Genomic DNA, 13,975 nt, shown 5'->3' on the forward strand with positions numbered 1-13,975 from the left:
AGATATATTAAAATATTTTTTGCAACGTTTGTTATGGTTTTCAAATCTTTTATGCTATACTTTTGGGGTTTGACTAACTAAAGATTTTTAAAGCTAGTTCTTTTTTTAAATTATCGATGAATAAATAGCAATAAATGCATAAAGTTATTAAGGTATTACATTTTACTTTTAATTTATCTGGAATTTAAAATAAGACTTACTTTACTTAAATTTTATGAGAATAATGTTGTAGAATTGTAAATTAGCTTGAAGCTATTTTTGAAATATTGACAATATTCAAACTGTAAGCTTGTTTATAGTTTGCTGTCCAAGTTTTAACGAGGCGTAAATTTACGATTGCCAGTGCTATGTGCCAATAATCATAATAACAATTATTCTAATTGCAATTGGCATGTGTAGGATCTGGAAGCACAATTAACGACACTCGAAATAGTGCATTAAAAGTGCCACAGAAATGCAATTAATTGAGTGGGCTTCATGGCAAATAAACCGATATTATTTATGATTTCTGTGCATCATATTCCAGCGTAAATGTTCCTCCCCGCATTTTTTTTTTTCTTTTTTTGGTCCACGCCCAGCCTGTTGAATGGCCATTGTGCGACATTTGTTGGCACTTGGATAGCAGTTTGAAATATGCAACAAATAAACACGACCAACGACACCGAGCTCCGAGGAGCAGCCAAACCCCCAACCCAAAGGCACCAGGAAGACCCAGTTGCAGTTGGCCATGAGCCAGAAATTAGCCAGCCGAGTCGGTGGGACAGGGATGTCGTCCAAAAGGGGCTTTGATTTTCACTAAAGGGTTAAGAACATGGTTGTATTAATGTGCTGGAAAAAGTTTGGTTATTCTACCTAAATTATGTGCATTATTGGGTTAGTTGTGCAAGAGACCGAACCAATTCATTTAACTAATCAATGTCGCACATATCTTATTGGCAAATGTTAAATCTAAGTTTAGTTGGTAATACAAAATGTACTAAAAACATCTATTTAATATGCTAAGTAATTGATGTACCCCTCTTTTCCAACGACACTGGCATTTTTCTGAGCATCCCCAAAAAAAACTTGAAGCGAATGTGTGTGTTTTTCTCACTTGCAAGCCCAAAGTCACGGCAACTCCCCGAATTTCCCAATTCAAGTTGGCTCCTTCATTCGCAGTGCAGCTTCTTTAGAACTTGAAAATAGCTAAGCAGCTGGCAGGGCAAATAAATCAAATGAATTGCATTTGAGTCAAATGGAAAAGGGCTGTCCAAGCTGTTGAGATGATAAGTGAGCGAGCTGAGATTCGTTTTGCTATTCGTTCGTATTCGTTTGTATTCGTTGGTATTGGTATTCGTATTTGTTGAGCACTTTTCCTTGTGTGCTTTTCCTAACACTTAATTAGCTGGCAGCATTTTGATAGATTTTTCTTGCAATCAGTATGTGAATATTATTTACGATTGAAGAACACTCTCCAGGACCTTTTCTTTTTGGCTGAGAAAAACGCACTCTGTGAAAAGTGCATTTTGCTTCACATTTACCAGCACTCAAATGCATTTTAAGCAGCAGCACCAATTCGATTCCATTGACAGGTACATGACAGCAGTGGGAAAAATTGAAATCCCCCAGTCAGCCAGCTAGCCACCCACACAAACCATTCTAGGTTGCTTTTACCCTCGCTTTCGCATTCATCGAAATGATTTACGAGATGATGTGTGAGAGGAAAGAAACGAATTTGTCAAACACACATATCCCATTGACGTAAACTGCATTTTTATGGCGAATATCTCCTCTGCGGCTGTAGTTAAATAGATAAATTATATGTCGATTATATAAAGAAACACACTAAAAACAATTAGCTCAATTCTTTAGCATTTAAAGATGAAAAGCTGGGTACATTTTTCTTTTTCTATTTACCAATGGCACCTTTCTTTATAATAATTGTATGGCATTGTATTTCAGCGGTGCGGGAGACAGCTGTCAACGTCATAACCATCATCGATGCCAGCAATATAAATAATAATAATAACAATAATAATAGCAATAGTACAACCAATAATAACCACCACAGCAGCGGTGAACCGGAAACGGAAAACGGAGCGGTGGAACAACTGCAGCAGCAGCAGCAGCAGCAGCAACAACAACAGCTACATCTGCAGGCGACATCGAATTTCGTGGCCATTCCATTGTTGGAACGACGGCGTCGCAGTCGCAGCCACAGTCGCAGTCACTGCCGCATCGCGCCCTTGGCGCCGATCATCTGCATCCAGAACGGATCGCATCCGGAGGAGCTAGTCCGCCTGTCCCGCTCGCGATCCTGCTTCCTGCGCATCCGCAGGACCTTCATCAAACGTGAGTAGCTGTTGGAAATGGGAAAATCATTAGTAATGTATAACATATATAATTACTAACTAACTAACAGTCTTTAAGTTTTTCTTAAAGTCTTATTTTGACTTTTCGACCTCGCCACGTAATGCCCATTCAAGCTGGCAAGAGAAGCGTGGCTTTTCGTAGCCCAAACTGCATTTCCATTTAACCCTTTTAACGTCTATTTTCGTTCGCCTCAATCTCCGGCAGCTTTACTTCGATTTTCACGCTTTTCCCCACTTTGAGTCTGTGTCAGCGATTTTAATTGAATTGCTGCGATTTTCCTCGTTGTGTTAGTATTGTCCACGTTGTTGTTAACCCTTTGGTGGCAGCTCTTAAATTGTTTTCTTGTTTTTTCACCCATCCGCTTGTCGTATTTTTGTTTTTTATTTCTCCACAGTTTTTGGCAAAATCATGGGCAGCAATAATCCCAGCGAAGCGGATCGATACGACTATTATGACTGTGAGTAAAATGCAAACTCATTTCCATATCATATTTTTCTTACCTATTTCTCCTTTTTTCGCTCGTTATCGTACACGAGAATATACATATATATATATATATTTATTTCAAGCATTTTCTTTGTTTTCGCGGGGAAAATATAAAATCGAAAGGGTGGGTGGAAATCTGTCAGTCATTTAACATCAAGTGCGCAATTGATGGGGAGATAAATGAATACTTCTTCTACATACGATATATGTTCAGTTTATGTCCATACTGATTTAAATATTTATAATTTTTAATTCACGTGAAGCGGTTATACGGAATTTATAATTAACTATTTGGGGAGTGCCAATAAAAGCCACTTTTGTCTGAAATTGCAGAAATTAACAATAAATACGAGTAAATACGAGTCCATGATTAATTATCGTTATTTATTGCGAATTGTACTGATTAATCAGTTTTTAATTAATCTTTAATATTATCAGTGGGATTTTAGCATTAATTTGATAGCTGTATTATAAGTAAGCACAATTATCTGATGTTTGAAAAGTTTGATTTAAGTGTATAAACGGATTATCATTTAATCTTAAGCTGTCGAAACCTCTTATTGGCGTAATTTCAATTGAAAATTTATCTATTCTAAGCCTTAAACTCACAATTCTCACCGAACTATTGATTGTAAACTAATTAGTTTATTTCAATTCGATTATACACTTTGCCACTAAGCCAAAGTATCTGTCGAATATCACAGTCTTAGGATATAATACTTTCTCAGCCGCAATCAAAGTGGTTTTATTGATTAATTTTTGGTTAAACGAGCTCTTCGACATTTGTCACAGCCCGCAAAAGTATGCAATAGATTCAAGAGCTCGCCGAGTGCCTTGGAAAATCGCTAAGGGGAAATCTCCGTTCGTCTGTGGTGAGCTTTCACTGTGGTTTGCCGTCGGTGCGGCTTCAGCGCTCCATGGATTTTATCGAGCATACGCCCGAGTGGCAAAGGGAACCAAATTGGTTTTGTATGCGCAGATAAAGTGGTAAAACAATCAAAAATATGCAGTCGACAATTTTTCGTTATTTAAAACTGGAATTTCTGCAATTTTTTATTGATTCCTTTTAGATAGAATTGAATTTGTTTCCTATATTTTCTTGAAAATTCCACATTTCCAATAAAAAAACCGTTAAAAATTATATGTTAATTTGTTATGTTAGTCATTTACAATATATTATCATATTTTTGGTTACTTAGAAATATGAAAATCAGCAGTTCCATGGAGGAGAAAAGCATTTATCCATCAAAATATTTACTTACTTTCGATTCTTTTCGCCTCATGTCTCTCTTTGTGGTTTATTCCTCTCGTTGCCTTCTTGGTGGCTCCGTTTTCATCTCATTTTCGCTTTTATGCGTGCCCGCGTCTGTGTGCGTGAGTATCTGTGTTGGTGTGTATGTGGCACTTCAAATTGCGGCAAGTGAAAGCTATAGGAGAAAATCAATAAGACACCAGAGACACTGACTGCGGAGGAGTCGGCAAACACTGGAGAATTCGGAGCACTGCGGGAAATTTGTTTTATCATATTTTATGTATTATTTCATTAAAAATATAAAAGACAAGAACACATGCCTAAAATAAGAGCTAGATTAATTATGCATGCATAAACTGCCCTTAAACCATTTAGTTGTACAATCACAAGAAAGTACACAACTATCCACTAGGCTGAATAATTATGCTCAGTGTAGAAAAGGGGGGCCGAATATTAGGAATTGGGCGGCATCTAGGAGGCGGACACAAGGAATGGTTGCACGGGGTGGTTTCCCAAGGCATAAGTAGTATTTATGTTGGTATCTAAATATCTACACTCATCTGTCAAATATCACGTTTCCTGTTTACACTTCTGCTGCCTTCAATATGCCCTGGGATTCCCCTTTCCCCAACAGCCCCTGAAACAGCCACGCCCCTTTGCCGCCACCTATTGCCACCTCACTCTTGTTTCAGTTCTATGTTTGTATTTGGCAAGTTGAGTGTTGAGTGGCATTTGCCATTCTTGGTCCCACTCTGGCTTTCCTTGGTAGTTTCGCCGTTGCCATTGCTGAACGGAAACAACAAATGCAAGCTGAGCAATAAAAACAAAATAAATTAAAAACTGTGCGAAATTTATATTATTTGAAGGTTTTTTTTTTTTAAATATGAAATTAAAAATGTGACAAATGCAGATAAACATACTATCTATGGAATAGGATATACATACATATTATAATAAAATTCATTTTTTAAAAACAGCAAACATAGAACATTTTATATAAACGGGACTGCCACTTGAAGTCAACAAAAAATATCTTCGTTGTAAATATGGTCACTTAAGGACAGACTTACCCTGGCACTTGAAGAGGGTCACCAAGACATGGGAATGGAAAATCCTCCGCCTGTGCAAACATATGGCTCCTTGTTTTCGTATGCCCACTTAGGTTGCCTTCGACTGTCAAAATATCCAAATGACATTCGGCAAATTCACATGTAAATGAGCTCCCGATGATAGCATTCAAGTGGGGGCAATACGCCGGTAGTCGAATCAATTGCAGTCAGTCATTCGGATACCAGCTGGGGAATTATAAGCCATCCAAGTGCTCCCTCGTCGTCTTTTCCGCACACGAATCAATTAAGTGCCAAGTAATTTGATGAGTAACACTGCTGAGAAAGAGAGAGAAGCTGATTGAGTGCGATAAATGAGAAGCGCGGAGAAAGGCAGGTGATTTACTATTCACTCGGTTTCATTTTTATAGTTAATTTAGTATTTATTTTTTATATTTCACATAAAATTGTATATTTTCCGAAGCTGCTTAAGTGCAAGCAATGAGAATCGCGGAGAAAGGCAGTTATTTTAGTATTCACTTGGTATTATTTTTGTAGTTAATTTAGTATTTATTTTTTATATTTCACATAAAATGTTATATTTTCCGAAGCTGCTTAAGTGCAAGCAATGAGAATCGCGGAGAAGGGCAGTTATTTTAGTATTCACTTGGTATTATTTTTGTTGTTAATTTAGTATTTATTTTTTATATTTCACATAAAATTTTATTTTTTGCGCAGCTGCTTAAGTGCGAACAATGAGAATCGCGGAGGAGGGCATGTAATTTTGCATTTAATCAATTTTATTTTTTTAGGTAATTTATTATTTTGTTGAATACTTGGCATATGTAATTGATTATTTATCATATAAATTATTAATAATATATTGTGCACATGCGATCTAAAAGCCTTGTTTTCATTTTTTTTTATGTTATATGGTTTACAATATTGTAAACAAACTTTGTGAAAAACAATGAGCCTTGGTATCATTAAAATATTATCATATTTTACACGATTCAATTGTCTTATTGGCAACAGCTGGCAGTAAAACAAAATTCGAACTTTTTTTTGGCACCCCGACAATGAAATAATGAGTGCTACACTACCTACCCCAAGCCAATCCGCGAATTGCCAGTTCCCAGCGCCCAGTTTCCAGTTCCTCGCTTTTTAGCCGAGTTGCTAAGCAACAGGTAGGCCCACAATTTGGCCAAAGAAAAAACGAGACCGAGTGATGCTCTCTCTTTGGCCAAATAGGAAATCGGCCCAGATGAAAAGCAGTCAGCCAGCCAGCCAGCCGAACCTTCAGATTCGCTTTCGTTTGCTGCGTCACAAGGGAAATTCCGTGCGCCCAGAGAATTTCCCAGAGCCCCGATAGAAAATCTCGCATGCGAGATGGTCGGAAAAGCGGGAAAATCGGTGCCCGCTCTCCTTTCGCCGCGCTTCGACTCACTTCGTTTCGCTTCTCGCTTTTCGGCATCGTCCATCGCATTTTCTGATTCTGATTTCAGTTCTCGTTCAGCTTTGCCGACGACACGACGTGCTTCACTAGCGAAAAGAAAAACTAGAATAAACTGGGGAAAATCTGGGAAAATTACTCGTCGTCTTGTGAATTGGCGCGGGCCAAGAAAAGCTATCTTACAAAAAAAAAACATTTTCAAAGTTATAATAAAAAAAAAAAGAGATAAAGAACAATTTCTGTTGTGAGTTTTGGTTAAACCTTTTTTTTCTGTGATCAAATGTAAAACGAAATACCATTGGAGCTGTTCAAGTTCGGCTGTATTTTTTTTATGTGCTGAAAAACATTTAACCTAAACAACATGAAATGAATGCATAATTTATCAAATACCCCATAAAAAAGTCGTATTCGGAAGCACTAAAAATGCATTAAAATTTTAATATTATGACCATGAGAATTTCCCGAAACATTTTTGAAATTGCTCGCAAGTGTCTGTGGACATTTCTTAGATTTATTTCAATATTTATTTAAAACATTTAAATGTCGGAAATAGCTGTTTTTAGTATCTAGGAAGAAATGAAATCATTTTAAATGATTTTCCCAAAAGTAATTCACTTAAGAGTACCTGCAAAAATAATATATTTATATTGAATACATGTAAACATGTTTTAAAAATGCTTTAAATGGTTTTAAAAAAAAGGGAATAACATTAGTTAATTCCTGCTGAAAACAATAAACAAATTTTAGAGACTAATATAATTTCAAATTCTTAGTAAATGAATTCGTTAAAACTAGATCCAAATATTTTTCATATCCAGCAAAAGTTTGTTAATGTATTTCTTACAAATACTTCCTAGTTAAAAAGCACTTTTGATTCCGTTTAAACAACGTAAAGAATAAAGGGGCTTTCTACTAAAAATTGGCTTAAATGCGCTGCATAAACAAACACTTTGAAAGTAGTCTGATGGCAAATTAAATAGTGTAAGCCTATTCAGCAGCCAAATCGGCTTAGCACCTGGCCGCAATCAGACAGCATCGGCTGTGGGAATGGACCATGGCTCAATTCGCTTGCTGTTTGCCCTTTGGAATGAAACCATTTGGGCTTAAAGTGTTCAGTCCCCGCATGTTTGACTCGCACCTCAAAGTTTTTCCCCCGAGTTTCCCACTGACTTTCCCAGCCGTCACTGTTGCATGTGTGTGTGTGTGTGTGTGTGTGTGCTCCCCGGCGATTTGCTTTGTTCGACAAACAAAAAACTAAGCCCGTGTCTCTGTGCCAAATTAATTACAAATGCTCGCCGGGCACGCTGCCCCTACGGTGTTCAACGGATTAGGCCGCAATATACCCTGTAATTGAGCGTGGTGTGGGCTCAAGTTCAGAAACCCTGTCAATTGGCTACTTGTAGTCAATAATAGTTTGCTTATATGACTGGCATGAATGATATGATTTAAATAAATTTCCTTTTAGCTTAAAGACCAAAAATAAAAGGCAGAAGATAAAGAGCAATATAGGAAATACTTTTAGACCTGTCTCACACCCTGTAAACGTAGAATTCGCCCAGCACTCGCCAACTCCCGCAAGTATGCAATGGCATTTGCAATTCGCATAAAACGTAATTTCTTTTCCCATAAAAACTGGCTGCCACACGCGCCAGCCACGCCCCCCTTGCCGCCTCCGAAAAGCATTTCTAATTGTCTCCGCATGGGTCGTCGCTTAACCCCCGGCTGCCCCCAATCCTTAACCCCATGCACACACACACACACACACACCATTCCTGCTCACTTGTTAAATATTTAAGCTGCTTGGGCGCTTTAGTTTCAATTTTTAATTAAAAAACGAAACAAAGTTGAGAATGAAAACACGAAAGGCAAGGGTAAAAACAAATCCAAAAAATACAGAAGAAAGACGCCGGAAATTTGCCAAAAAACAAGAAAAAAAAAATTCAGCGAAAAAATGTTGGGCAAAAGAAAACACAGTTTGAAGCATTTAATTGCATTTGGCGTGTTTAACTTGCAGCTGCCGACGCATAATTATAAAATGTTGCTCATACGCCGTGTGTGCGCTGGAGCATTTTAAGCGCATTTCATTTGGCCAGTTGCAGCGCTGGGGGATGGAAACCCTTTTGGGCATTAGAAATATTACACATACGCCGCTTGGGCCGCAGCTGCGGTGCGAAATGCTGCTATTCGAAATGCTGCAATCCGAAATGCTGCAAATATTTATGAAAATTTCTGCATTAAAGGCATTGCCGAGGAATGCGAGATATTATGCGATAAAGCTCTGCTTAATTGGTGGCCATGTTTTAACTTAGCTTAATGTTCTCAACTAGTACTGTGCAATTGCATAACAATATTGATTTGCATTTAGCAAGGCATCAAGGCATATTTCAAGTTCGTTAAGTAGTTTTCCATCAGATGCCCTTGGTAGTTGACACATTTTGGTCCATCTTGTGAGTGGGGATTTTAGCAAAAGTACTGCGCGTTGGCCTTTTGCACCATCGGCTGGTTTTTGCAGATACTGTCCAGTTGGCTTTGCCTTTTCATCTGTCGCTTTCCCTTTGATTTTTCCATTTTTCTTTCGCCATTGAGTGTCGCTCAAGTTTCGAATGAAGGTAATGCAAATCTGATTGGCTCAAAGGAGCCAGAATCCCAGCTGAATCAAAGGCTCAGCGTCGAGTTTGGCGTACGGATAAGGGCAAAGAAAAATCCAAAGGAATCTCGTCAGAAAATGTGAGTGAATCAAACTGGCGGCTCACTGTTCATGTAATCGATAAACATTATTTGTTGATTTTCGTAATGTGTTTAAAGCGTCATACAAAATCAGAAATCAGCCCAAAAATATATAGACAGAGAGAGCGACACTCATTCACTTCACTGGCCGTTGATTTCATTCCATTCAGAAACCATTTTTGTTTAGCATTTTGGGCAGTTTTTCATCGTTTTTATGGCATAAACAAAAGGCTTTTTCGTTTGAAAAATGCATTGCTTTGGTGAATTTAAATTTAAATTGCTTTGATTATTCTTAGCGCTTGTAATTCGCGTGTAATTCACTTTTGGCCACCAACATTTGGCGTCGATTTATGTGCATAAATATTTGGCACCTTCACTCGGTGCTTATTGTTATTATTATTACAGTTTCGAGATTAGATCTATGCAGGCAATGACAGCTCTTAAGCAGTCAGGCATTATTCATGGAAGTGCTTTATATTGGGCAGCTATTATAGAAGTTATTAAAAACATTATGAACAAACAAAAATGTAGTTTTTAACGCAGACAAGTTATTTGTTGGTTTACTAGTTGTTTACTCTAACCAAGTACCATGTTTACACGTGTATTTAACGGCTGGATCGAAATGTTGCATTTTTTTTTATAATATATTCTCCTTTCTTTGCCACTTTTCCCTGACTAAATAAATCATAAATGATTAAACAAACAGAGCGATGCAATGAATAAATGTTTAAGGATATAAATTATGAAATAAATTTATTATTTTACCCATGACAAGAGCAACAAAAGTAATGTATTTTTGTGGCATAAATCATAGATGCACTGAGAGAAACAATGCTAAGAGCGAATAAGTAAGCAGAGAAAACGAAAAATAACAAAGGAAATCTATAGAAAAATACTTAAATATATACAGATCCATAAACAAACTGATTTATATATATTTGAGTCGGACGTTTGATTGATTTGTGGCAACTATCAAACAACAAACCAACAAAACAAAAAACAAAACAAAAATACCAACAGCAGCAAGTCAGCAAAAACAACAAGGACAACAACAACTACAATAATAAAAACAACAACAAGAACAACGATAGCGGGTGAGTAGCCAAATAAATAAATAATTAATGAAACCGTGCGCTGCACAAACAACAAAGAAAACAAACAACAGAAAAAAGCAAGTGGAAAAGCCACGAAGGAAAATTCCAGCAGCAAGTGCATAAAAATGCTCAGCACACACAAACACGCGCACACACACACACAACACACACACTAACATTGCATTAATCACTACTAAAAATTCAACAATCAACAACAGCAAAAACAACAGCAGTGTTGTCGTCCTTCGCGGTGATTTATTTATCTATTTTTTGTTACTACGTATTATTTGCCCTTTTTTTTTAACTGGCTGCAAAAGTATTTGCAGCATTGTGACATGGCAAATATTGGCTTTGGTACGATGAGCGGCAGCCCCACAACAATTTTGCTGGAAAATGTGGAAAATTCGATTCGGAAAACGATTTAAAACCAAACTCGAAATTCATTTAAATTCATTGGGTTCGCCTTTGTGGCAATTTAAATGGAATTTACAAATAATAAAGCCGGCTGCAAAAGCTTAAGCTAAATTAATTTGTTACTACTCAAAAAAACTCGCATTTATTCATGCGTTTATCATTAAATTAAGTTTAAATTATTCCATTTCGGCATACGCTATCTAATATGGAATACACGTTTTGCTAATGGAATTTATAACGAGTATTTATTGGGACAAATTTTCGAATAAGTTTTAATCATCGAACATTTTAAAGAGTTAAAAAAAAAATTGGCATGTATTATTCTAATTATTATATAATAATAATAAAACTAATATATTCCTTTTGCTTTGCTTGTGGAAAATGGTTAACGTATATTCGAATTTGGCGAAAACAACATTTTGTCAACGACGTAGGGCACAATAAAATAATATAAATAATAAATGTGTCCAAAGTGGGGGAGTGGATGATAATATGCCCAAGAGATTTCTGGTATATTATTTATTAAAATGCCAAAGACATGTCAATGGGATTGTTTTTGTAGCCCCTCCATTTACTCCTACTTTGTCTGCATTTCCTTTACTTACTCTCAATTTGAGGACTTTGTTTTTCCACGGAAAACAACATTCTTAATGCTGCCACAGAAGACAAGCAAGTAAATACACGAAGCGAGGAATTGCGTTGAAAATAAAAAAAGAAAGAAGCGAAACCCGGTTGCATTAAAACTTTTTAAAACCCCGTTTCAATTACTTTCGACGCACCTTAAAAACTTCCACAATTTAGGGGAGATGAACTGAAAGTAAAAACTTTTTCGCTACGAGCTACAGTTTTTTAAGTTCATTACGTTTACAACTTGTTTACTTCGCTTTCACTTATTATTTAAATGATGAGTCTTTCTGCTAATTTTACAGATAATTTACTAAACGAAAACTTTATTGACTATGCAGACTAGACACTTAAAAATGTATTAAAAGTTTATTTAAATACGCAGCCAACGAATATTTTTATTATTCTTTAACAGATACATGTGTACATTTTTCAATGACCCTGTGATTTTGTTGCAAAAATAGGTCATAAATAAATTAATAGATTACAATATTTCTTATCATAAAATAAAATTGGCATATTTAGGCAGAAAAATTACCTGTTCAAGGGAAAACATTTTTCCCGTCTATTACCGTTATGTTAGCACCATTCACATAACCGTTACCCATATTGCGCCATTTCCACGAAACAGTTTTCTTTGGCTTTTCCCCTGTTTTCCCCCATTTCTCAACATCAACATTACCAATCGATGGCAGCGTAAAGTGAGCAAAGAAAAATAATTGACAATACCTTTGAGTACAATCTGTTGACAATCTAAGACAAAACAAATAAGACAAAAACATAAATAAAACAAAAATGAACGAAAATTTGTATATTCTTACCATTGCAATGGATCTGGCTAGAAAGAGATGGCAGAAGGAAGGAGCAACAGAGAGGGGAAGAGTGGCGGCAACAAATTTAATTTCGTAAGTGACTTTTGGCAAGACAGGTGAAGGTGTCTATAAATATAGGCGATGTCGGCATAAATTTCCCCCGACTAGAGTGCAGAAAAACGCACGCTCGAGAGAGGAAAGAAAACCCGGGAAAATGGTGGGTTGGATTGGGCTGGGAAATTCGGGCGAAAAATCAAAGCAGAGAAGGCTGTAAAATAATCAAAGCACTCGCGTCAAATCGAATCCAATGAGAAGACACGCAACGAAACGAGTCTTTCACATAAATAACTTGTGACTTTGTTGCTAACGAATAACCAACGCCCCTTGAAAATGGAAAAGGGGGCGTGGCAACCGGCCGACTTGTCATTGCCTTTTGCCGCTCGGTAAACAATGCAATAAATATAAAACTACACAACATCAGAAACTACAAACTACAAAATGCGAAATACTCACTACGAAATATATGATACTACCGCACAAAATTCACTTGTTCGTAAATTTTCTGGTGCTTTTTGGCTTGTCAGCAATATTTTCCCCCAACGCGCCACGCCCACCTAGCGTGCGCCCACATTTTCTCCATGTACCATTTACCTGGAGGCGGGATTTTTGTATTTACCGGGGAGTTTGTTACCCAATCTGGAGGATTTTATGTATTCATTTGGGTTGAACATTTGTATAAAACGAAACTGTGGTGAAACTGTTAGTTTGCTTTCTTATTACGAAAAATCTCATCAAACTCAAAATACTCTGTGTGTTATAAATGTTTATGTTTAAGCTAATTAAATGTATTTTATTGTTAGGCATTTAAATTATCATTTGGAAATCGGAAACTGAAAGCCGTTTTGATCTTTTCAACTGACCTTGCAGTTTCCTGAAGTTATTTTGGTCCTTTGCGCGGGGCTTATCAATAACAATGGCTACATTTTTAGCTGAAATTCCCAGTCTGGCGACTTATTTTGTTCGAAAGATTTATGCGTTGGCTGCACTTAATTGTGTTTTCCCCCTTTTTTCCACAATTCATGTTTCGCTCCAGCGAAAAAGCACTGACAAATCCAAGGACATTCCCGAAACTGTTTTGAAATATGAGCGGCATTTTGTGCGGTTCTGGGCCTCGGGTTTTCCCACCCACTTTTCTTGCCCAAAGTTCCCAATTTTTTGTTGTTCTTGTTTTTACGAAACCGCACGCATTTTTTTATTCCTCGTCTTGCTTCACACGCGGCGACTAAAAAACAAAAAAATAAAAAAAGAAAAAGGAAAGGAAAAAATTGACACAGAAATTGATTTTTGTGCCTTTATCATGTTGCTCAGCATCCCTTTTTTTCCCCTCCTTATGTATGTATGTGTTCTTGCTCGTCACTTTTTATTTGTCTGCCTTTCAATTTTAGTTGTTGCTTTGTTGCCAGAGCTGCCTTTTCCCATCTCTTACATTTCTCTTCCCCCCACCGCACGCCCTCCTTCATCATTTGTTGCCTTGTTTTTCCTGCTCTGCTTTCCCGCCTTTTTCCACAAGCAATCCGTGTGAAAACGGCGAGGTGTTTTAGAGCAGGTCGGGTGCGAATTCTGGGTTATATTCCTTTTTTAAAGTTTCTAGCCTTTAAAGCTGTTTAAATGAGTCTTCAGTGAAAACAACGGTGCGTATGAGCAATCTGAATGCT

At 37.0% G+C, this 13,975-nt stretch overlaps 1 protein-coding gene and 2 long non-coding RNA genes across 4 annotated transcripts in view; 2 read left to right on the top strand and 1 right to left on the bottom strand.

The window, feature by feature from the left end:
• LOC6525054 overlaps positions 1-13,975 on the top strand; it is a 78,790-nt gene that overhangs the window by 2,584 nt on the left and 62,231 nt on the right. For both annotated transcript variants that reach the window (XR_006245091.1, XM_039372680.2), the window contains exons 2-3: positions 1,942-2,331; positions 2,747-2,809. Coding sequence is in view for 1 of the 2 variants with exons in the window: in XM_039372680.2 (XP_039228614.1) it covers positions 1,942-2,331; positions 2,747-2,809 (453 nt within the window). In the remaining variant the exon portion in view is untranslated. The remainder of the gene's footprint in view (positions 1-1,941; positions 2,332-2,746; positions 2,810-13,975) is intronic.
• LOC120321388 lies at positions 2,210-5,665 on the bottom strand. Its single transcript, XR_005560997.1, has 4 exons — positions 5,161-5,665; positions 4,101-4,340; positions 2,400-3,159; positions 2,210-2,339 (listed from the first exon to the last, which is right to left on the bottom strand). It is a non-coding gene; the product is annotated as an uncharacterized LOC120321388 (long non-coding RNA).
• Positions 5,577-10,359, top strand: LOC120321216. Its single transcript, XR_005560839.1, has 2 exons — positions 5,577-6,833; positions 10,131-10,359. It is a non-coding gene; the product is annotated as an uncharacterized LOC120321216 (long non-coding RNA).

Source organism: Drosophila yakuba, chromosome X (assembly GCF_016746365.2).
Source record: "Drosophila yakuba strain Tai18E2 chromosome X, Prin_Dyak_Tai18E2_2.1, whole genome shotgun sequence".
In the NCBI taxonomy this organism is placed as follows: Eukaryota; Metazoa; Arthropoda; class Insecta; order Diptera; family Drosophilidae; genus Drosophila; species Drosophila yakuba.